Source organism: Apium graveolens, unplaced genomic scaffold (assembly GCF_009905375.1).
Source record: "Apium graveolens cultivar Ventura unplaced genomic scaffold, ASM990537v1 ctg6297, whole genome shotgun sequence".
Taxonomy (NCBI): Eukaryota; Viridiplantae; Streptophyta; class Magnoliopsida; order Apiales; family Apiaceae; genus Apium; species Apium graveolens.
In genome coordinates, this window is record NW_027419361.1 from 22,162 (window position 1) to 45,870 (window position 23,709).

General features: G+C 34.3%; 2 protein-coding genes and 1 pseudogene across 5 annotated transcripts; 1 reads left to right on the forward strand and 2 right to left on the reverse strand.

Moving 5' to 3' along the window:
- The first annotated feature begins 77 nt into the window (after nt 1–77).
- On the forward strand, nt 78–1,777 carry LOC141703168 (small ubiquitin-related modifier 1-like). The gene is made up of 3 exons (XM_074506766.1): nt 78–235; nt 1,260–1,409; nt 1,535–1,777. Exons 1-3 carry the CDS (start codon nt 155–157, stop codon nt 1,613–1,615), a joined length of 312 nt encoding a protein of 103 aa, XP_074362867.1. The 5' UTR covers nt 78–154; the 3' UTR covers nt 1,616–1,777.
- A 582-nt stretch (nt 1,778–2,359) lies between these two features.
- On the reverse strand, nt 2,360–8,519 carry LOC141703167 (uncharacterized). 4 transcript variants are annotated; one of them, XM_074506765.1, is made up of 7 exons: nt 8,268–8,519; nt 6,751–7,069; nt 4,913–5,078; nt 4,192–4,307; nt 3,844–3,936; nt 3,364–3,441; nt 2,360–2,793 (listed from the first exon to the last, which is right to left on the reverse strand). In XM_074506765.1, exons 2-5 carry the CDS (start codon nt 6,872–6,874, stop codon nt 3,881–3,883), a joined length of 462 nt encoding a protein of 153 aa, XP_074362866.1. In that variant the 5' UTR covers nt 6,875–7,069; nt 8,268–8,519; the 3' UTR covers nt 2,360–2,793; nt 3,364–3,441; nt 3,844–3,880. The 4 variants fall into 4 exon arrangements, with proteins under 4 accessions (XP_074362866.1, XP_074362864.1, XP_074362865.1 ...); XM_074506763.1 differs by having other exon boundaries at nt 2,360–2,862; XM_074506764.1 differs by having other exon boundaries at nt 2,360–3,285.
- Nucleotides 8,254–14,974, reverse strand: LOC141703170 (hydroxyproline O-galactosyltransferase GALT2-like; annotated as a pseudogene).
- Nucleotides 14,975–23,709: the final 8,735 nt, after the last annotated feature.

The following is a 23,709-nucleotide window of genomic DNA, read 5'->3' on the forward strand; positions in this document are numbered from 1 at the left end:
TTGGACTGGCCCAAGATATAACCCAAAACAAAGAAATAAAATAAATATAAATAAATGAAAAAATACGGATGTATACAGGAGGAGAGTATTCGAGTGTATCGGTTAAAAAAGGGGGTGAAGAGAAAGGAAACCCTAGAATTTGAGAGAGGTGAAAATGTCTGGAACGACGGCGGAGGAAGACAAGAAGCCTGGAACTGATGGTGGTGCCCACATCAATCTTAAGGTTAAGGGTCAGGTATACATTCATTCTTTCCTACATTCTCTTTTCTTATCTATAATTTTGTCTTTGTTTTGTTTGTTTATGCGTACACATTACTTTCATTGTTAATCTTTAGGGCTTTTTAAGCGTACCCTCTTATTTATTGTTTTATTGCGCTCATCTTATTATTTATTACATCTCTTTACCCTCAGATTTTTTTTTTGGTAATTACTCTCGCTTTTGTTTGCGCTGTTAATTTAGATGTATTGTGTTACTTTTTTTTTACATATATGTGTGTATACCTAATTTTTGTGACTTTGAGGCTCCGCTGAAAATTAGTATAATATGGAAATTTATTTTTCGGTAAATGAGATGTGAAAGAAAGTGTGTAATTTGGGAATATTTCTCACTTTTGAAATTGGGGGTTACGAAAGGGGTTTCCTCTTTTTGTAAAATAGGATATTATAGTTGTTAGAGGAGATGACATTGCAAAATGTTTACTATACAGACCGATCATTTAAAAGGTTTCTATTTGAATTTTTGTTAAGTATACAAGCCAATTAATTGTTATTCCATTTTGCGTAATTATTTGATAAGCTAATTTGCAGGTTATTGATTAAGCCTCTGTATGGAATTTCTCAGTCCTCTAGGTAATAGTTGATTGTGGACTAGCTAGGGTTATGCTTTTCTCCTTGTAATTAGTTAGTTGATTGCCTACTTCTGAACTCTCATAAATTTCTTTTGGTTAGCTGTTTTTTTCTGATGAGTGGTCTGACTAACTGACATCAGCTAAATTTGTTCGGATGCATATGTGTTCTTTTATCGTCTTCCATAAGTTACATGATATTGATGGTGGTATGTTTATGTCCTTGTCATGCTTACATGTCTACTAAACAGTCATTGCCTATCCCTTTTTTTATGAATGTTTAATTATTTTTTCCTTCCAATAAATTTGCCTAATATTTGTGTGAAACTCTGGTTTTGTGGTCTACATAATTATACTGGGAGGATGGATCCCGTTCCTCTTGTTAGTTAATGGATTATCCCGAATTTTGTACAGGATGGCAATGAGGTGTTCTTCAGGATCAAGAGAAATACTCAACTGAAGAAACTTATGAATGCATATTGTGATCGGCAGTCTGTCGAGATGAACTCGATTGCATTCCTGTTTGATGGTCGTCGCCTCCAAGGGACCCAGACTCCAGATGAGGTTTCTTATTAAAATATCTCTCTAAAAAGATATTAATTTTGTTATCCATCTCATTGGTTTTTAACCCATTTCCAGCTGTTTTAACTTACTTCTCTCTTTCCTCATATATGTGTTTGCCTTTTCAGCTTGAAATGGAGGATGGAGATGAGATCGACGCCATGTTGCATCAAACTGGTGGAGGCGTGGAGCAGTCATATGATATTTGATTCCTAATTATATTGACATAGTATTCAGTATTTTAATGTAAGGGGGTTTTAATATTAGGTTTTGCCGAGGATTAATATTTAGAATTCTATGCAACAGCAGTTTGTATTTCTGCTTTTGTAAACTAATGTTATTTAAATTATTGCCGTACCATACTTCTGTCAGATTGTGTTTTTTTCTTTGCCATTTGTTTGCTGTTGGATAATAGATGTGAGAATGTAGTTAAAAATAATTGCGCTAACATGGAAAAAGGTTTAGTTGACACCTCCAAGTTCAAGTGAATGTATAGCCTTTTGTTGAAGGTCGTTTGAGCTATAGAATAGGTAGCCTGTAGATACGGTCACAAATTATTTGGGATGTAATCAGTAATTAGGTTGGTTTGGATGTTCTTGCATGGTTTTTTTAATTATATGGAAGATGCTAGTATTTTCTTTCTTGAAATTCTCCTTATCTGGCATTCAGTTGTAGATCTAGATTGAAAACATAATGCTTCTAAAATGAGCTCACAGCATAATTTTTTTGTGGATCCGCTGTATATGAGTTTAAAACCCATTGAATAAATGAAATCCTGAGGACGTGTGAGTGAACTCTTTTGGTAGAGGCTTGGGTTGCTATTAGATATATGCTGTGCAGGGTCACTTTAAGCTGAAGTCATTCGAAATTCTTTTTTAGCTGCCTGGGGCTGGGGGTACCTAATTCCCATCAAAACTAATCAACATATTACTTTTGAATGCCAATTGGAAATCTAAGCGCAAATTTCTTCTCTTATTCCCCCAAATTTCAGCACTTACAAAGCATCAGATGTCCTAACATTTCAACTGGGACCTACTTAATCATGGCCCACCAAAAAAATTGGTTGATGCTAAACAGGGCTCTATGATCATCTTGTGCCTAGTTTTTCCTAGCAGACCTTGGAGATTCAGTTCCAAGAAAAACAAAGAAATAAAAAAAGTTTACACACGAAACTGAAGTAAGATTGTAGGCAATAGAGGGTAGGCTTAGTTTTGATGGCCATCATTACACCTCCACTATGTAGGCGGGAAGAACCCCTTGAGTTTAAAAGGCAAAGTGTAGAATCCTTCATTTCGGTTGTCGCCTCTAAATGTTCTGAATTTTACCCACCAAGGCATTCCTCGATTTTTCTTGGACTTCTCCAAATCCAGTCTGTTGTCAAGAACCCCTGCAACAATAAGCCCTATTGTCGGTGGTGAACTGGGGATGAGAATATTGTGTTCAAGAATGCATTGAACTGCACAAGAAATATGTAAATCGAATAAACCATTCATTTCATGAAGGTAGGAAAGAAAAAAGAGTGATTAAAAGTTCAGGTGCTTATTTTTCTTGCAAATTAATAAGATAATTCTGCAAGCCGATAAATTAGTTTTTTCATATACTTCTAAAGGTAGTGGTTTGTCTTCACATTTGATTCTATCTGAAAACCTCAGAAAAAGATTCTGGGTTTATCCACAAAATTGCATGAGGTCCAACAAAATCCAGTCACCAAGATTCATTTCTAAATTGAGCTTCCTTGCAATACAAGGATCCTATTTGAAGAGTTGAATACTCGTAGAAGAACTGAGGAATGGACATTCCAAGAGAGATAATCGAACTATGAAAAGATTTCTCATGGAGTTTATGTTAGTGAACTGTAGAAATGATAGACCAAATGCACCTGCGGAAGGAAATGGAAGCACTATAATACAAAACAAGTTACTATCAGAGTTTTTGTTGGCTTAAATTAAAATCTTACCTACGAGACCAAACAGAACACAATATAATGCAGCAAACAAAGGAAAGGGAATAGATGCTAAAACAGCTCCAAATTGCCCTGCAAAATTGACAAATTGCTTTTTGTATTAAGATAAAACAATTTAAAAACGAAAGCATATTACTGTAACAAAATTGACAATTTGTTTTTTGTTTTGTTTTGTTGCAAAACTGATTAGAAGCAATCTTATGTATATCATGAGTTAAATATAAATCTAACTGGGGAATCTAATAGCTGTTAATTCCATAAAAGTTCATTTTAAATATCAGTTTCTTATTAAAAGCAACAAATTCAGCATCGATAGATCCACTAACATGAGACAAAGTTGTAGTATAAGCAATTACTTGTTTCCGCACAACTCCAAAAATGAAAATTTAGAACAGTAAAATTTATTACAGGAGAGAAGGTTGATGAAAATTGGATGTGAAAACCAGTTTGTCATTGTAGAGCGTAAACTTGTACCTGATCTTACAGTTGTTTTACTATGAATGTGCTGTAATCATGTTCCTCTTTGTATCAGATTCATCAAGTGGTTCATGATCTCAGATTCCCAAACTATAAGAGCACATTCAAACGATCAAGTTGTATAGACAATAGTAAAACACTTGCATTTCCTCAAGTATTCACCATTTGTCTTATGAGATATCCAAGTAGACAATACAAGAAGTTACAAGCTCCGATGGACTCAATGCTGTACCTTCAGTCACATTTTTTTTTATCATAATACAACTTAAACAGGTTGTTGTCAGATATCTTGAGATAGTAAGTGGTTTACAATAGTATAGAATGTCATACAAAATGTACACTTACCTTGATACCTTTGGTGGTATTTGAGATACAGCAAGCCCTTGCCCAATGTCCAAACCTTCTGGAGATCATGATCTACTCTGATGTTCAAACATCTTTTAAAACCTTTACTGAAATGGCTGAAAACAATTACAAGATTCATAATCTCTAAAATCGCCTCTATATTTAAAAATTGCAACAGCGAGCTTGATTCCTGACCAATTTGTTCCATAAACATATCATTTGATTTGCCATTGGCAATGAGCTGTATACTGATTTTCCAGGCACCCGTACTGACAAAATTTCCAACTGTAGGAGTATTGGACTGGTGTTGAACTGTTGAATTGTTCAAGTTCAACCCACATTCCCATGCTCACATCCTCCATCTTAAAAGCTATATATCATCGGTAACAGTAACTTAAAATTTAGCTCTCTGGTTACAAACCTTTAGGTTATGATTGACATGAGAAATGATATAATTCTTTAGAAATTAAATATCCAGGCCCATTAGCATATGGAGGAATGAGGATATACTTCTCACGAATATTCCTATTTAATAAGGAAGTATTCTTTAGCTATACAATGGCAAGAAGACTAAGGAATACTTTATGCGATCAATAATTTTATTCCGAAAAAATTAGAGGAGGACGAATTACCAGATATAAAATGTTCAAACATATTTTAAGTTGCCAAATATAAAATTCACATGTGAATCTGATTAACTCGTAACTGACAGCCTACTTACCAGTTACCGCTTCTAAGTGGTCGATGCAAGAGGTTGTGATTACCCATATAAAGTAGTCTTTTCCCAGAGACTTTTTCAAGTTCTTTCATAACAGTATCCACCCTTATACAGGTATCATCATTACACTTCAATACTTCATGATGTGAGTAGCTGTAGCATTTTGCACCTGCACATAAAATTTGACTATCTTGACTGATAACTTAAATGACTAATCCAGTCTGGTACCCTAGCTATGTGAAATGATTGACACAAAATCAAGGAAAAAAGAAGAAAGTGAAACATAACTTGCACCACTTTCACAAATAGCAATAGTTTTAAGTGCCACTAGCTCATAACAATCCATAAATGGCAGGATCACAATATCGTTAAAGTAAGCAGCTTCTTGTTTTAGAATTAAATTAAACTCTTTCCTTGGGTTCTGCAACATGAAATCTAAGATGAACTGAAGTCCCATATAGAATGCTATAGATATAGATTATGCACTTGAAAAGGGTTTAATTTCAAAAAATAAGAAAAAGGTAAAAGATGCAAATCATATGTCAAGACTCGGGAGTTTTTTAAGCATTATAGCCAAAAACACGAGATCACTCTAGACCAATATCCAACATAAATTGACTATCTTCCAGCATCCAAAGTTTCAAATGCTACACTTAGCTTTTAGAATTAAAATAAAGTTTAGAGGCTACTTTGCACAAAAAGTTAAACAAAGTTTACTGCTCTTCAACGGCATTACTTGCAGCATCTTGTCTGGATTACCATCATAAGCAAATAAAATTCTTGCATTACAGAACTAGTTTATTCGGAGAACAACAATTAGTAAGAGAACAACAGTATTCTCGTATTCCCTTATATTGCTCTAGCTCTACGCTGGTTGATTATGCTACTTATTAGAACAGATCCTTGTCTGAAGCTCACAAGGCCATGTATTGGATAGATGGCATGTCTTTTTTCATTTACTAAACACATCCTGGCACAGGTAAAAACTTGATATGGGACTTTTAAATAAATAAAGAAAATAACAAAATGATGTTATTTTAATAATTCAGTAGTTATTTCAATGTTAGGTATAAGAAGTTTAGACCATATGGAAAAAGATTATTAAATATTTTGTTATTTTCTTTATTTATTTAAAAGTCCCATATCAAAACTAAACTATTAAATATCAATACATGGTTAATAGACGTGAAAAAAAGTTAATTTTCAGCACTCTTGTAGATCTTTAATATATTCTCACAACCCAGTCTCGCTCTCACTGTAGCCTACTTATGTAACTAGAGCACACATATAATTCAGTGCTAATCATAAAGGTCATGTATGATGTAACTTCTTAAAAATATGTAATAAGATAAAAATCTACCTATGAATTATTATTAACATGATCTCCTTCTTTATTGCCACAAACCTCATGCCAAAACCAGTATTTGTTGACTTTTCTAATTTAACCATGATGCAACCTCAATCAAGCCTGACTGAAAATTATGTCATCTCTTTTTATTTGTTTTGCAACTAATATATTTTTTGATAAGTAGTTCAATCCTAATTCTTCTACATCTCTAAATTAGAAGGATAAATAATCTCCTTTATTATCTATCTTGCTAGCAAGGACAGTTTGAATATTTTTTTACTCAGTAACGATTAATAGACATCCCAAAAAAGATCTCAAATACTAAAAAAAGAACTTCAGTACAATAGTACTAATGCATTAACATTTTTAGGTGTTTACATGTACAGTGTAATTAAAAGGAGGGTTGTAATGAAAAATGAATGTGGGGGGGGGGGATACCAGTGCAACAAAGAAGCGAACTTCTACAGCTAAGGTTTTGATAGCTGAAGCTTACATCCAGTATTTTTTAACAGCCATGTGTTCCGCAAAGTGATTAGTAGCAGAGAGAACTCCGATAAAAAGTTGAATAGGAGTATAGGACAATTAGGTAAAGATTGAGATTTCCACTTCTGAGACATATCTAGAACTCCTTGAGGTAAAAAACTAGGATGCGATGTTGGGAGGGAGGTAGCAAAAACAGTATGAACATCAACGTTGCCTTTATTGCCAGTCCTGTTGCATCCTCCAATGTAAATCCCTTAAGCAAGAGGAAGTTTGAATTGAGGGGACATATTATATCCTACTTTAAGACACAAGAGAATGTAGATAACCACCTGGATAAAACACAAAATAGATGATTACTAAAATTGACAAACACAAAAAGAAAAATGTAAGTCAGATGTTTACAAGTAACAAATTAAACAGGTTGTTTTCATTACAAATAACAGTAAGTGGCATGTAATAACAAGTCTGATTTCTCATAATATTAAAAGAAACAGGGAATATGACAATGTGGCATGGGCACATGGCACATAATCTTACACCCTACGCCACACAATCCGTCAATTTACTACATCCATTGTCATCGCATAGAACGAAATTTGTAAAGTAAACAGTCATGAAGAAAATATCCATTCTCTAAGCATCATAAGTACACTAATAAAATGATTTTCTACATATAAGAAGCATACTGTCCGATAAGGAAACCAAATACACATCGCCCTCCAGTAATGACATGAAATCTATCAAGACTAGCACGTAAAGTCAAAACAAATATTTTCCCCTCCACATAAGGAAATGGTCAGGTTACTTCTGGTTTCTTCGCACTTCCTATAGATCTCTGAAACCAAGAAGTCATCCAGGACTCTTTATCTCTATTATCATTCCGCATCCATTATTCACATCTCAGATATCCATCAACTGAGGTAAGCAATCAATTATGAATGAACAGCTCAATAGGCATATTGCCAGAACATTATGTAGCAACATGAATATTTTAGTGAACTCATCAACTACACAGGCTATGATATTACCTGCAGTACAACACTATACATTCAGGGCCCTTATCGTCTATGCAGGACTTATATATAGAAATACTCCCCCCGTTCTATTTATTTGTCCATGAATAGAATTCCACGTTTTATTTAATCAAATTAAATAAACTGATAAATTCTTTTGTCCTGCCGCCCTACAATTTTCACCATTGCATGTAAACTAAAAATTTACAAAGGATCTAGAGTCGGAAATAAAATTGTGAGACAATATTGTCTTGTTGATGCCTCACTCCTCAGATCTTATTGACTTTCTTGCTAGGAACACTACGCAGTTGATTGTCCTACTTTAGAAACACCAGGAAATCCTATTCATTCAAAGAACTTGTTAACATTAAATGCATGGCCATGTGAATTTTCTAAGTACTTAATGCATGTAATCAGCCTCTCCAGGTGTGTGTCAACTTAGTAAAGGAATAGAAAGACCGTTGTTAATGATCAGAGGGGTGTAGTAAAGCACATGAATTTCAAAGATTCTTACCAAGCATGTCATCGTCACCCTTAGGCTGTATACCATCAAAGCATGACCATTCCCCATTGCATTCTATAACCTGTTGTGCTCAATTACTGGTAGACGCTCCAATCCCCTCTCAAGCGAGGATTCAGATGAAGAATCTTTGGTGGATCCTCCCCAACCACCGAATTTAAGCCTTGCAACTCAACCATGAACTATGAAACTGGAATAAAGGAATCATCAGTCCTCACTTTTGCTTGCCTGGGTAAATATTAGCGGTGAGCATATTTAGGCGTCCCCACTACTGTAATTGAAGAACCTGCAGCAAGCCCGCAAGGAAGGAACATAACTGAGTCGCCCTTAGCTAATTCTTCACCACTAGTTGATACCCATAAGGGGCAGGTCTCCTTCCTCCCCGCGAGTATTGAACTCTGCCCAACCTCCTTCCCTTCATAATTTCCTACTTATTTCCACAATTTTAAACATAAAGTCCATACCTCATCTGCCATACTTTCCAATACTGACAAATCATTTGTCCTATTCATCTGCCTCAACATTTCTCCCGTTATTCGACCATAATGATTCTTAAAAAGGCTTCATTGGTGGCACTCCACTACTCTCGTCTTCTACTAGTTTCCCCAGTAAATTCAGGCGCACAATTGCATTTTCATTATCCAAATTGTATCCTTAGTAACAGACCTCAACAATGGCGTGTTCAATATTTCTCTGGCATTAACATGCACACACTTGGAGCCTCGCAACCTACCACAGCTACCATTACAACTTAACATCCCCCATTCTAAAAAACATCAGTAAATTCGTAGCATATAAAGCAAGTACAATGCATCAATATCCAAAAGAAGATGATATAACTGAACCTCTTGACACTAAGTTATTCACTTTTAGACCTCTTCATCATCAAAAACCCCCCCAAAAAACAAAAAAAAAACAAGTATTGCTCTTAATTAAATTCCAAGAATCACCCCCCTTGAACTAATTTTTTAAAAACCCATATCAGAAATATGAGAACCAACAATGCAATTCAACTCAAAATCTAACAAGTAGAAAATATGTACACTAACAAGCAGAAAAAGAGAGCATGTTACTTGAATCAACAGATAGCAAAACAAATTGCAACCCACTAGTCAAAATGCAATCTTTTTTGGATTGAACATGTTAAAATGGCATTCACAACCTCCAACTTTAATTAGACATAAGATTCAGACATAAGATCAGGGCCTTAATAGTACTCTTGAAATGTACACTTTTAAAATTGCATGTACACCCAACCTGGATAGATGATCTGGTATGAACATATTGGGCCTAGGCTATTTAATTTAAATCAATGTTTCCATGAACAAAAGAAGCAAGTGGGCCTTTAACTTTTTGAAAAAAATATGATAATTATGCGTTTGTGACTAGTTTATGATCGAACCATGGACTTCAAATAAAATAAGAGAAACGTGCATTTTAGCATGCAAAATGGAAAATTAATGGGCCTAGCTTGTAAACAATTCAATATGATTATAAGAAACGGCAGAAGGCCCAATATGATTCAATTAAGATATGACCTTATACACATTTCAGAATATTTTAGTCATCTCCATATACTTTTTTTAATCTCTTAATAAATATGAGATATTTTTGTGAATAAAAATATTTTAGATGCTAACACAACTGTTTTGTAAGCTACACCGACCAGATAAAAATGACGCTAAGAATAGCCAAATTGGTCCATGTGTTTGCCCATACCATCTACCATGATTTATTGCCCCCCCGTCCCTACACGGCTACAATATTTACCCAACTCATTCCTTAATTAATATCTTTTTACTTCTTTGTCCTGCATATTTCCTGCATTGTACGAGACAAAAATTAATAAATAAATAGCAATAGTACTCAGTTGCAAAATATTCAATATACAAGATGTATTCTTGTCACAGAACTTTATCTGTACAAGTAATTATATATAAAATATAGAAACAATAATCCCTAAATACATTTTTAGTAAAAATAAATGAGATTTTAATATATTTTTAATGATAGAGTTTTCATTTTTTAATTAAATTTCATAATCATAAAAATATGTCATATAGTCATATTAAAAAAAAATCTGTACTCACATAAATTAAGTAATTAGAAATTTGCTAGCATTAAGTCCTAAAATATGTAATTAAAAGATTGACTATGAAAAAACTCTAACCTCCGAAGTCCCACCTCCATATGCATATCACTTGATGTGTTTGGGGATGGTCCACAAATTTACGATAGATTCCAAGATAACTCGCTCCCTCTGCAGTAGTATTGATCTAGGGCATCATCTATATATTGTAGTCCCAAGTCAATTGACAATGTACCCGGTGGCGAACTAAGAAATTTAGAAAATTATGTGACTAATTTATACTATATTATAATAAATGAAATATTAAAAATTTGGTAATTGGTTGGTATACTCGAAAAATTAGTTAATTATCCTTACAAATTAATATAATATTAACATTGAAATTGGCTTTTATATATCCTATTAAATTGATTAATAAAATCAGCTTTTACATATCATATAAAATTGATTAGCATAAATACATATAGTGCAGTGTAGGTATAACATTACTAATCGTCATTAAATTTATTACAACTCTAATTCTACACACTTCTAGGAGCTATTGTTTACATGGACAAATTTATATCCACCCACCTATAAAATTAAGTGTAATCACTCAAAATTACTTACACAACTTGCTTAGATATAATTAAATCACGTACAATATCTTATTTAAATACAAGTTTATTTATTTTTAAATTATTTTTTAATTTTAACAAACTTATTTAACTTAAAATTAATATATTTAAAAGATATGGAACACATAAAAATTATCCATTAAAACAAATATTAAAAATAACATGTGGATCGTACGGGCTATTGAAACAGTGTAACACAAAACTAAATTCAAAATAGGTAGGTAAAATGTCCTCGAAATAAAAATATAATAAGCAATATTCAACCGGTCTTAATCCAAATTATAATATTGATTAGGGTTAAAATACAAATAAAAACCAAATATAGTTAGTTGGATTTGTTACATGTGTCTAAAATATATTAATAAATATTCTTGACACGATTTAAAAAATATTATATTATTAAACTAGACTAAAATAAAATTAAAATTTAAAGATAATTCGTTGGCCAATATAATGATATCGGGTTAAAATTTAATCTATATTCTCAAATTCATATCTGACTCTATATTATTCTAATCGATATTAAAGTCAACATCTTTTTTAAATTTAAATTTTAATTCATACTTAGGTCAACTTCCTCTATCAATTTAAATTTTAATTAATATCGGTCTATGCAGTATTCTAATCGATATTTAAGTTAACCTTTTAAATAGATGAAATATTAAAAGTATGGTCGGCGGGTTGGCTGGTCGGTCATTCGAATTTCAATTAATACTGAAGTCAACTTCATGTAAAGTTCAAATTCAAATTTATATCCAACTTTATTTTATTCTAATCCATTTTAAAGTCAACATCTTATTCCAATTTAAATGTAAATTGACAGTGAGATCAACTTCCTCTACCAATTTAAATTTTAACTAATATTGAACTCTATATTATTTATAATCGGTATTTAAGTTAACCTCTAATATCAATTTAAATTCTAATTTATATCGAGGTCTGTATTATTCAAATTGATGTTGAAATCAACTTATTCTACTCATTATATTTTTATTTAATTAAATTCTAAAAATGATATTTATTATACAAACCAATTTAATTATTATTATTTTAAAATAATCTACCATTTTCATGTAAACTATATATAGTTAGTTGGATTTGGTTGATATAGTGTGTTTCGAGATAAAATAAAATAATAAATATTATTGATACTGCTAATAAAATTATAATATTGAATCGGGCTAAAATAAAATAATTTTAATCTTCATTCAGGCTACAATCACATTATATAGTTGATGCAAACTAAAACAAAATTAAAATCAAAATATAATTCGACCAACTAAAATAAAATCCTTTCTGGTTAAAACAAAGTTATCATATTAATCCGGATCTAAAAAAATTATAATGATTTGATCGGTGTAATGAATCTTGGTTAAAATAAAATAATATAAATTATTAATTCAAAGATAAAGAGAAGTTCCTCACAAATGAAAATGATTCATTTGTTTACTTATTAATCACATGTGATCCTTCTTAACAAGCATTTCTTGACAATTAAGACTGTTTGAATTGTTTTGTAAAATATCTTAACAATTGTTACATTCTCAATCGCTAATAAGGAAAAAGGTTGCTTAGTGATTAAAAAATCTTAAATTTTATACGGTATTGTATTTACTTTAATATTTATATATCATCAATATAATATATATAAGATTACCACTTTAGTTAATCAAGGATAGTCTTACAAGTTTGATCAAAAAGTTTTGTCATGATGTGTTACGTTATATTTATATTTAATTATTAAATTATTAAAATATTGATTTTTAGCCTGAATAAAAATTGTTTAAGTTATTTATTATGAATTTGAATATTATAATTTCCATAAACTATTACTCTTTTTTTAAATAATTTCTTAAATAAAAAAATTCAATTCTAAGTAAAAATAAAATTTCGTTCAGAAATTTTTAAATATTTTATTAAGTTTATGTACCAAAAGTATTATTCATTCAGAATTCAAATATTTTAATCACTCAAAAAAATTTACGATTCAGATTTTTTTTTATTCAGATTTATCAAATAACCCCCTTATATCAATATTAAACATAATTTGTTACTATTGATCTAAACTAACTTTACTTTTAATTAAAAAAATATGATCACACGTAAAAATATGAATAAAAATATATCATTGAATGGATAACATTACTTTTTTAAATACCTCTTCTTAAAAAAGTCATGAATATATATTAATATATTTATCATTAAATCATGTCGTTTAAAATATTAAAGGAATAAAATTAAGAATTAAATTCAGAATAAAACTATAAAAAAATATGTAATATTATAAAAAGGTCGTGCATCGCACGAGGTTTTAGGCTAGTTAACTATTAAATCTTAAAAAACAAATAGTTACTTAATCAATTTATCTAAATTAAAGTCTAACTTTTTTCAAAAAGCAAATTAAAGTCTATCTATATTATTCGTGAATATAATCAATATTAAAGTTAGCATCTTATTTCGCTATAATTTAATAGACGAAATATTAAAAATTTGTTTAGTCAGTCGGTTATTCTAATTCCAATCGATAGTGATGTTAGCTTCATATATAAATTCATATTCAAATTCAAATTGATATCCAACTCTATATTATCATAATCGATATTAAATTCAATATTTTCTTCCAATTATTATCTATACTATATTGTAATAAATAAAACATTAAAAGTTTGGTTGATCGGTTTGTCTGTCGGTCATTTCTAATCCTAATTTATATTGAAGTTAATTTCGTACCAATTTAAATTCTAATTCAACTAAAATCTATATTATACTAATTGATGTTTAAGTCAAGTTTTTCTATCAATTTAATTAAATTCAAATTCATATTAAGATATATATTATTTTAATTGATATTGAAGTTAACTTACTTTACAAATATAATTTTTATTTAATTAAATTTTGAAACAACCCTTAATATATCATATTAACATTAGTACTAACACACTAATATTTCCTATGCTAAACCACTAATAAAAATTCACTTTAATCTCTAATAAACTTAATTTGGTCGCTTAAATTATAATCGCTGAATTTTTCTAATCAAATTTATGATTAGATAAAATAGTATAAATTAGTTCAATAAGATTTAACAATCTAATTAATTCTAAATTAAAATATTTCAATGAAACACGTAACTTATTAAACTCGGCTTATTTAATTGGACCGATATATATTTTCCAGAACCTACTTTAATTCTTTTAAAACCTAACTAATATAAATAGTTATTATAATATAATAAAAGATACATTCAACTATATTTATATAGACACACCGTTAACAAATATAATTTATACAACATTAAAATAAAAAATAACAATGATCTAAAACAACAGTGCTATGGGTTTTAAGTTATGGGTTTTAAGCCAGTAACTATTAAATCTTAAAAAACAAAAGATTACTTAATCAATTTAGCAAACACAAAACAGAATATTAATATTTTCTTACCTTAATCTCTAGGATTTGGCTTCCCATGTCAAGTTGATCTTTTCAGTAATTGTACTTGATGATTATCTATGCAAGAACCCAAAGTAAACAAGAGAATCGGAGCAGAAAAGTGAACGTTTTAAAAAAATTATTACATGATATCATTTTAAACTTCTATAAATATCAGTTTTTTTGGGTATTTTATTTTCGCTGTGATATAAAGATATATAAATTTGTTGGCTCCATAAAAATTCATTTTGCAAATTATGCTTAGATTACAAGATTCTACTCTAATTAAGAGGAGTGTACACGCACCTTATTATGATAAGCATCTTGATTAAAGCACGGAGAAGACAGAGCATTAATAGCAATAAGTATTGATAGCCTATATTAGTACAGACTCAATAACAGAGGCCCATGTCTCAATAAGAATAGCCCAGGATAGACTCAGCTTCAACCTTGGAGAGCCCAGGACGCGTGGCAACATCACCACCGTCCAGGTGCTCCGGATCCAGAACATTCTTACGGTCCGGATTCGACAGTACTTCAATGAATCTCAGGCATCCACACGCCATACAGTCCAAAAGACATACATACGGTCCACATTAAAGGGGACAAACCCCTAAATCCTAGTAGGAGGCCTATAAAAGGCAGGACAAAAGGAAGGTTACAGGTTACACTCCCTCTCATGTATACTTACATATACACACACGCATACACACCATAAAAACACTTGCATAATTCCCGTTTTACCCATTTTCTCCTTCAAAACCCTCTCTCATTTTCACACTCGAGGTGTCGCGGGAACGCCACTCCCCTCCGGTTCTGTTTTGTAGGTTTCCACTCTATATCTACACCGCACGCTGCCGTCATTCCTGTCAAAGCGGAGTTTGAGTCCGGGCCCAGCGAGGAGAGTATCCCGGGGTGAATCAGGATTATCATTGGCGCTAGAAGGAGGGGGCGAACCTCCGACCAGTGGTGTTCATATCCGCCACTCCTACCCCACCCAGCAACTCAGAATACCATTCCATAGTAAGAACGCCACTCCCAATCTCTCAGATATGTTTTTTACGAGTTATATCACTATAAATTTGCGGTATTGCTGAATAACCATGACGACAAGAAAGAGCAAAACGGCTTTTTCTACTTATTTCCTTCCACCTCCGCCCCAACCCAGGGACGGGGAGATGGAAGATGTGGATGAAGGGCCTCCCATAACCCAGACTCCCTCTCAAAATCTCCAACCAGGAGACCAGAGACTAGTCATCGATAGAGCTGCCCATAAGCATACTGGAACTTCAGCCAACCCTTGGGGAGACATGACCCCGGATCAGATACGAGCTGCGATGGACCTGTGGAAGAAAAAGCATAATGCCGAACCTGAGACCCGCCCAGGGGATCAGGAAAAATGGTCCGGAGAATCCCGGGGATCCGTCTTTGGTCGGATTGCAAAGAACTTGAAGAAACCATCAGAGGATGCCAGGGATGAAATAAAGAGAGCTGCCCTTCGAGAGAGAATCCCGAAAGAAGAAGAAGCCAAAGCCAAAGAAGCTATTGAAAAGCGAATCCGGGAGGAAGAGGCAAAGCTAAAAAGAAAGACACACCGAATTCATGTTTCTTCCGATTCAGAGCCCGAAAAGGAGTCCAAGCAAGAACAAATGGCCCGGGCTCTTCGAGATCTCAAGAGGAAATTAGAAGGCGATATGGAAGTGGGTGCGGCAGCCATCCCGTTCACCAAAAAGCTGAAATCTACCCCCAGAGAATCAGAGCTCAAACACTTCAATTTTGACTCTTTTGATGGATTAGCTGACCCCGAGGAGCATCTGAACTACTTCGAGCAAATCTCCAATATTTATGATTATAGTGACCTAACAAGATGTCGGTTCTTCGCATCAACACTCAAAGGGGGAGCTCAGAAATGGTTCAGCCGAATTCCATCCCGGAGTGTGGACTCCTGGAAAGACTTCAGGGAGATATTCTTAAAAAGATTCAGGGCTAACCGGATGAACGAGCTACAAATGTGTCATTTGGACACAATCCAGCAAAGAAGCAAGGAGTCCCTCCCCGAATTTATCAAGAGATTCCAGGAAGCAGTCAATCAACTCTCCAACTTAGAAGAAAAGGAAGTAGTAAACATCTTTCGGCGAAACTTGCATCCAATATCCTGCGAAGGATATGTAAAAGATTTGATTCACAGAGAACCCCAGAGCCTGGCGTCTGCTTATGCCCTAGCATCAAAGTTCATAAAGGAAAATGATTTTCTCAAGTCAATGGAAATGAATCGGAGAATACATGACGATGACGAGTTCCCGGAGCGTCGCTCGTCGTCCCGAAAAGACAAAAGATACAAGCTGGACAGACAGGCCAACTACATTCATCCCTCTCGGGGAACCCTACCCCAGGAAAGTTATACTGAACCGAGAAAAAATGAAAGAAAACCTAAGGCCAAAACGGAACCCAAGCCGGAACCCGAATGGACACCCCTCAACCGACCCCGGGCAGACATTTTACGCGAAGTTAAGGGTAAGCCGTTTTATTATCCACCGAAACCTTTACTAGCGCCTCCCGAGAACAGGGCACGGGACAAGCATTGTGGCTATCATGAAGATCATGGCCATACCACAGAAAACTGTTTCTCTATCAAGATGTTCATAGAAGACCAGATCAAGAAGGGAAACATGAACCAGTATCTTCAAAGGAGGTTTAATGACAAAGACAGGGCCCCGGGAAGCGGCAAAAATGTGATGAATGTTGTCTTTGGAGGCACAGCCTCTCCGCCTCGGAGCCCGGACCCAGAGAATGACGTGATGATAATCCAGCCTTTGGAAGATGACCCAATCTGCTTCTCTTACTCTGATTATGAGGGACTCGATCCGGATCACAATTTGGCATTGGTGGTAACCCTGAATGTCGTAAATAACGAGGTAAAAATAATTTTAGTTGACAATGGTTCCTCTGCTAATATTATATTCGAGCACACACTTAACAGGATGGAGTTCGGGCACCTCCGAATGGACCCCTGTCTTGAAGATCCCTTGTACGGATTTAGAAATACAATGATTCCAATTCGGGGTGTCATTTATCTTCCTATTATCTTTGGAATTGCACCCCAGCAGGTCTCTCATGCGATGAAGTTCTACGTGATAAGCGCAACTTCATCATAGAATATGATCCTTGGAAGGCCCACGATCACCAAGCTCAGGGAAATCCCCTCAACTATTCACTTAAAGCTCAAATTCCACACCCCGGGAGGCGTTGGAGAGTTAAAAGGACACAGAGAGATGGCATGGTGGTGTTATGGTTAAGCCTTGGTCATGGCAGAAACAGAACCTGAAAACAGAAAAAAGATAATGTCCCTGCCCAAGGGGCAAAGGAGAAAAAAACATCGAGAACACCTCAGTAAAAGGGCCAGATTGGACGTGAATATGATCGAGGACTCCGGGTACAGCGTAACCAACGCTGACGCTCGGATTCAGAAATTTGTGGAAAACAAGGAAAAGACAAAGGTCGAACCTGTCCAGCAGACAATTGAAGTAGGGTTGGAACCCGGGAACCCCACCCGGAAGGTCAAAGTCGGCAAAGGCTTGGGAACCACCTTCCAAAAAGAGCTTATTGATCTATTGGAAGAATACGCTGATGTATTCGCTTGGTCCCCAGAAGACATGCCGGGGATTGATGAATCTGTGGTGATGTACAGCCTGGATGTAGATCCAAAACAAAGAACAATCAAGCAAAAATGAAGAAACTTCGCCCCGGAAAGACAGCAGACAATCGATCAAGAAGTTGAAAAGTTGTTGAAGACATATATCATCTGTGAAATTAAGTATCCGGATTGGCTAGCAAATGTTGTGCTAGTCAAGAAACCCAATGGAAAGTGGCGAATGTGCGTGTATTACACAAGTCTCAATTCGGCGTGTCCTAAAGACTCCTACCCCCTGCCCAATATTGACCAGCTGATAGATGCAACCTCGGGTCATGTCATGCTGAGTTTCATGGACGCTTTTTCAGGATATAACCAAGTGAAGATGAACCCGGAAGACATCGCGAAGATCACGTTCATTACACACCAGGCTGTCTATGCTTTTGTTATGATGCCGTACGGATTAATCAACGCCGGGGCAACGTACCAAAAAATGATGAACACCATCTTCAAAAGTCAACTGGGCAGAAACATGGAATCTTATGTCGATGATATGATCTCTAAGTCAGTCACAATCCCAGATCATATCAAGGAACTCAAGGAATGCTTTGACCATTTGAGGAAGTATAACATGAAGCTGAACCCGGAAAAATGCAATTTCGGGGTCCCCTCTGGAAAGTTTCTTGGTTTTCTGGTCAGTGAACGGGGAATAGAAGCCAACCCGGAAAAGATCAAAGCTATAATGGAAATGATAGTCCCCCATACTCAAAAGGATATTCAGAAGCTCGCAGGATGCTTGGCAGCCCTTCTCAGATTTATCCCAAAATTGACAGAAAGGTGCTTGCCTTTCTTTGAGCTGTTAAAAGGAGCCCGGAACAAAAAGCTAATCGAATGGACCCCGGATTACCAAACAGCGTTTGAAGAAGTCAAACAACACCTGATGAACCCGCCTATTCTTTCAAAAGCAAAGCCCGGGGAGCCTCTTTATCTCTATATTGCAGCCAGAGAAAGAGCGGTATCATCTACACTCATCCGGGAGGAAAATGGTTCACAAAGCCCGATATACTATGTAAGTCAAGTCCTGAAGGATGCTGAAACCCGATACCCAAACTTGGAGAAATTCGCCCTGGCTCTTGTGCACTCCAGCAGGAAGCTAAGGCAATATTTCCAAGGCCGGGAAATCAGGGTGATCACTAACCAACCACTTCGGAAAGTCATTCACAAGCCAGATACTTCCGCGAGATTGGTCAATTGGGACATTAAATTGAGCCAGTTCAACATCAAATTTGTTCCAAGGACGACTATAAAGGCCCAGGCGTTGGCCGAATTCGTCATGGAATGCACCTTTCCCGGAGTCCCAGAGACACCTAAAATCCAATCCGAAGAGGAAAAGGAGACTAGCAACAGAAATTCTGGGACATTGTATGATGATGGTTCGGCAACAGCCGAGAGGTCCGGGGCTGGCCTGATACTTTCCAGCCCGGGCGGATTCACAATCCAGCAAGCCATAACCTTCGTTTTCAAAGCAACAAACAACCAGGATGAATATGAAACTCTTCTCTCCGGACTCAGGCTAGCCAAATCCCTTGGGGTGAGGCGTTTAACCATCTATAGTGATTCTCAAATTGTGGTAAGACAAACCAACGGTGAATATATTGTGAGGGACCCCAAGCTGGCTCGATATCAGGAAATGGTGAGGGTTATCCTGGAAACCATCCCGGACCCAACCATTTTGCAAATAAACAGAGAAGAAAATGCAAAGGCAGATGATCTGTCCAAACTCGTCCAGAATACTTCAGATTTAAGCAGCTCAGTCTACTTCGAGGAGCTCGGCGCACCCGGCACCGACCGGCCCGAAGTCTTATGCGTTAGCAGCCCGGACAACTGGATGACCCCTTACATAGCTTATGTTAAGGATGGGACCCTGCCAGAAGACTAGAACAAGGCGCGCTACCTCAAGTATAAGGCTGCCCGTTTCTTTCTAGAAGATAATCAGCTATACAGGCGAACCTTCTCTGCCCTGACTCTAAAATGCGTTGACCCGGATGAGGCAAATTATTGTTTTCGGGAGGTACACAAGGGAATCTGCGGAGATCACTTGGCCGCTAAAGCTCTAGCCTACAAAGTCATCAGACAAGGCTACTATTGGCCCACCATCCACGCCGATGCAATTGCCTATGTGAAGAAATGCGGCAAGTATCAAAAATTCAGCAATGTACCAAAGCAAAGTCCGAGCCTCCCCGGGTCTGTTATATCCCATGTCCCATTCGCCATTTGGGGAATTAATATAATGGGTCATTTTCCCCGGGCGAAGGGGGATTTACGTTACGTGCTGGTAGCGATTGATTATATGACCAAATGGGCAGAGGCCAAGGCCATGAGGACCATCAACCAGCAGGACTGCATCAAATTCATCGATTCGATTGTAATGAGGTTCAGGATTTTAATGGTCCTAATCTCGGATAACGGTCCGTAGTTCGTGGGTTCGGATTTTGAAGCTTATCTGAAAGAGCTCGGGATAAAGCACAAGAAAGCATCTGTAGCCCATCCGCAAGGGAATGGACAAGTCAAGGTCACAAACAGGACCATACTGCGAGGTTTGGAAAAAAGGCTGGAAGAGTCTAAAAAGAACTGGCCAGACGAGCTCCCGAAGGTTTTATGGTCCTACAGAACCTGTAACAACTGGGAAATTTACGTTGTATTATATCATATTTATAATAAAATTATGTGTGATTATCTGTTAAACCCTAACTGTTACGTGTTACATGCATTCCGTGTCATTTCTGTATTTTTAAGGTATTTTTCAAATGTTTCATTTCGCATTCATAGATTTCATTTCAAACGTTTTATGACCCAAACCACGATTTGAAAGCCAGTATTTCAAATAAAATAATGGGCCTTATTTTTCATCAAACGGCTTTTACCATCGCCTTATTCTGAACATCTAGATATTTTATAAATTTTCTCGTTTTGCAAAAAATGACTTTTCCGGGCCCCATTGAGTGTTAAAAACCCCACAAAAATCACATTTTTATTTTTATAAAATTATAGGACTTTTATTTATACCATTTCTTTATATTTTTGCATTATTCACAATTTTTGGGAAATTTTGGCATATATATTGCATATATAAAATATTTATAAATTAAATTTTAATACTCAAAAATTATAAAATTAGGGCCAAATATTTTTATTAGATGTATAATTAGCCCATTAATTTTATTTAGGAGTACTAATTTTTCTACTATAAATAGCCTAATTATTAATTAATTATAATTAATAAATCATTAAAAATCAGAATTTTCTCTGAAATTCGGGTCGGGAAGAACTTGAATCGGGTCGAGAATCAAACCGTGATTTCCAGCTGATTTCTTCATCAAATCGTGTGATTCCAGTAACCAAATCAAAGGTTTTGATCTGTTCTTTCCATTTCTAGCATCAATTTCACGTTTTAATTCGTAGTTTTTGATTTTCGATTTATAGGGTTTATGTTCGAATTAGGCCTTTTTGATTTCAGGGTTATTTTGATGTTTTGATGATTGATATAGCTTTGTTAGATGATTTACAGTCGATTCATGGTGTTTAATTGATTAAACGATGCCTGCATAGTGATTCACGATTTCTAGGGTTTATACTGAATTTTCAAATCACAACTCGATGTTTTCTGTGAATCTTTGGTTCTTGAAAGGTTAGGGCTTTGATTGTATATGTTCTTAGCTTTGATTTGCACTATAGAACGTTTAGTTTGGTTTACAGAATCTAAAGATAGGTTTTTTGGCCGGAGTTGAAGTCGGTTTTGATCGGAAAATGATATCCAGGGATGTTTCTGATTGACTTTGGCCTGAATTAGGTTGGGGAAGTGATTTGCAGTGATTTGGGATTAAAAACGATTTCAGACGATGTGTTTTTGACCCCGAATCAGACTCGCCGGAGTCCGGTGAAGTCGCCGGATTCTGGGTTTAAACCCAGATTCCGGTGGTGTTCTTCACTGACCCGGATTCCAACCCGGTTGACCCGTTTGGTTAACCCGGTTTTGATCTGTTTTGTCAGATGGTTGGTTTCTGACAAATGTTTCTAGATTTTTAATTATTTAATTATATTTTTATAAAATAAAATTAGTTTTATTAATTCTGAAAATCAATTAAAAATTAGTTTTAAATTCTTTAAAATATTATTAATAGTTCCTAAATTATTTTCTTAATTTATAAATTCGAATTTAGTGATTTAATTAAGTATTTAATTATTTATTTAATCATTTATCTATTTATTATTTAGTAATTAAGTAATTACTTAATAAATAAGGATTAAAGAAATTAATCGAATATTATGATTAAAGATTCGATAATTAGGGGAATAAAACGAATAACTCGTAATTATACGGATGATGGAATGATAAATTCGATTATTATTATTATTATTATTATTATTATTTAGACGATAGTTAATTATTCGTAAAATATCGTAATAATTACTCCTAACGGGTAATTAAATACAGATAGTTAATTTAAGTCGCACAAATTGTAATAATAACTGTAATGTTTCGATGATTATGCGAGAAATGCGGATAACTCGTAGAAATACGAGTAGTGGATCGTTGAGTTGAATTCTGATGCTGATAATAGTTTATTTATTCGATAGTTATCGTATCAGTTGATTGTATCGATTATTTATTTGTAAATAATCGATCTAATCAAATATATTATAATAAATTATAAATCTTTGCAATAAATTGTGATTAATCCTAATAATTAGGGATTAATTATTTTGAATTATTAAATAATTATTTATTAATTATTTATTAGTTATTTATTTATTAAATCATTAAAAGTGATTAATTATTCCGATAATTAATCAAATAACTTTCAATAAATCATAACTTATTCATTTTAACTCCAAAAATTATAGAAAAATTATTTTTGACTTTTATTTTTCTTAAATAATTATTTTAGGATTTAAAAATTTGTAATAATTATTTATATTGAATAATAAATTGAATTAACAGTGTTTAATTGATAATAATTCAACCGTTAGTCCAATTCGAGTGAAACGAAAGCCATTTTACTCAGAAAAATGAATTCTTTTTATTAAAAATAATAGGAAGACCTGATTTCTTCTAGAAATTAGTTGACCTTATTAATTGCTTGATTATCAGTCGAATTGCGTGCCGAGACGAGTCCGAAAAATAACGGGGAAATGGGAAATGAGGCAGAAGGTGATCAGCGAAGCAATCAGCGAGTCGATTTTGATTCTAAAAATTATTTTAACTATAAAAATGATTATGTGCTTATGTGTATTATGTGGTTAATCGAGTCTTACTTGCTTATATGTAATATAAGAGTTAGTCATAAGCGTATGGGTAGATAATAGGAACGAAATGAAGTCGATTCAAGATGCAATTGAAGTACAAAATGACTTAACCAGTCTATTTTGCTAACAGAAGCTAATCGAGCAAGGCATGTCGAGTAGGTGATAGACGAAAGTGATTTAATTACAGTGAGTCGCGCAGAAGGCAAGTTTCTCCCATATTCTACTTTCAGAATAGTAATATTCATTTCAAATTCTTATTACGCTTGTACTCCTTTAATTCTTTTGTTCATATTTAAGTTCGATTCTTGAATTCTTCTCTTCATTTGAATTCATTATTCATATTCCAATTGTTACTCACAATTA

Excerpts from the sequence above, each read along its gene's own strand:
- LOC141703168 (XM_074506766.1), top strand. The coding sequence starts at position 155 with ATGTCTGGAACGACGGCGGAGGAAGACAAGAAGCCTGGAACTGATGGT. Across the intron at positions 236-1,259 it reads ATCTTAAGGTTAAGGGTCAG|GATGGCAATGAGGTGTTCTT; the intron begins GTATACATTCAT and ends AATTTTGTACAG. Across the intron at positions 1,410-1,534 it reads GGACCCAGACTCCAGATGAG|CTTGAAATGGAGGATGGAGA; the intron begins GTTTCTTATTAA and ends TTGCCTTTTCAG.
- LOC141703167 (XM_074506762.1), bottom strand. The coding sequence starts at position 6,874 with ATGTCTCAGAAGTGGAAATCTCAATCTTTACCTAATTGTCCTATACTC. Across the intron at positions 5,079-6,750 it reads GCTGTTAAAAAATACTGGAT|GTGCAAAATGCTACAGCTAC; the intron begins GTAAGCTTCAGC and ends TTTTATGTGCAG. Across the intron at positions 4,308-4,912 it reads CCACTTAGAAGCGGTAACTG|CCATTTCAGTAAAGGTTTTA; the intron begins GTAAGTAGGCTG and ends AATTGTTTTCAG.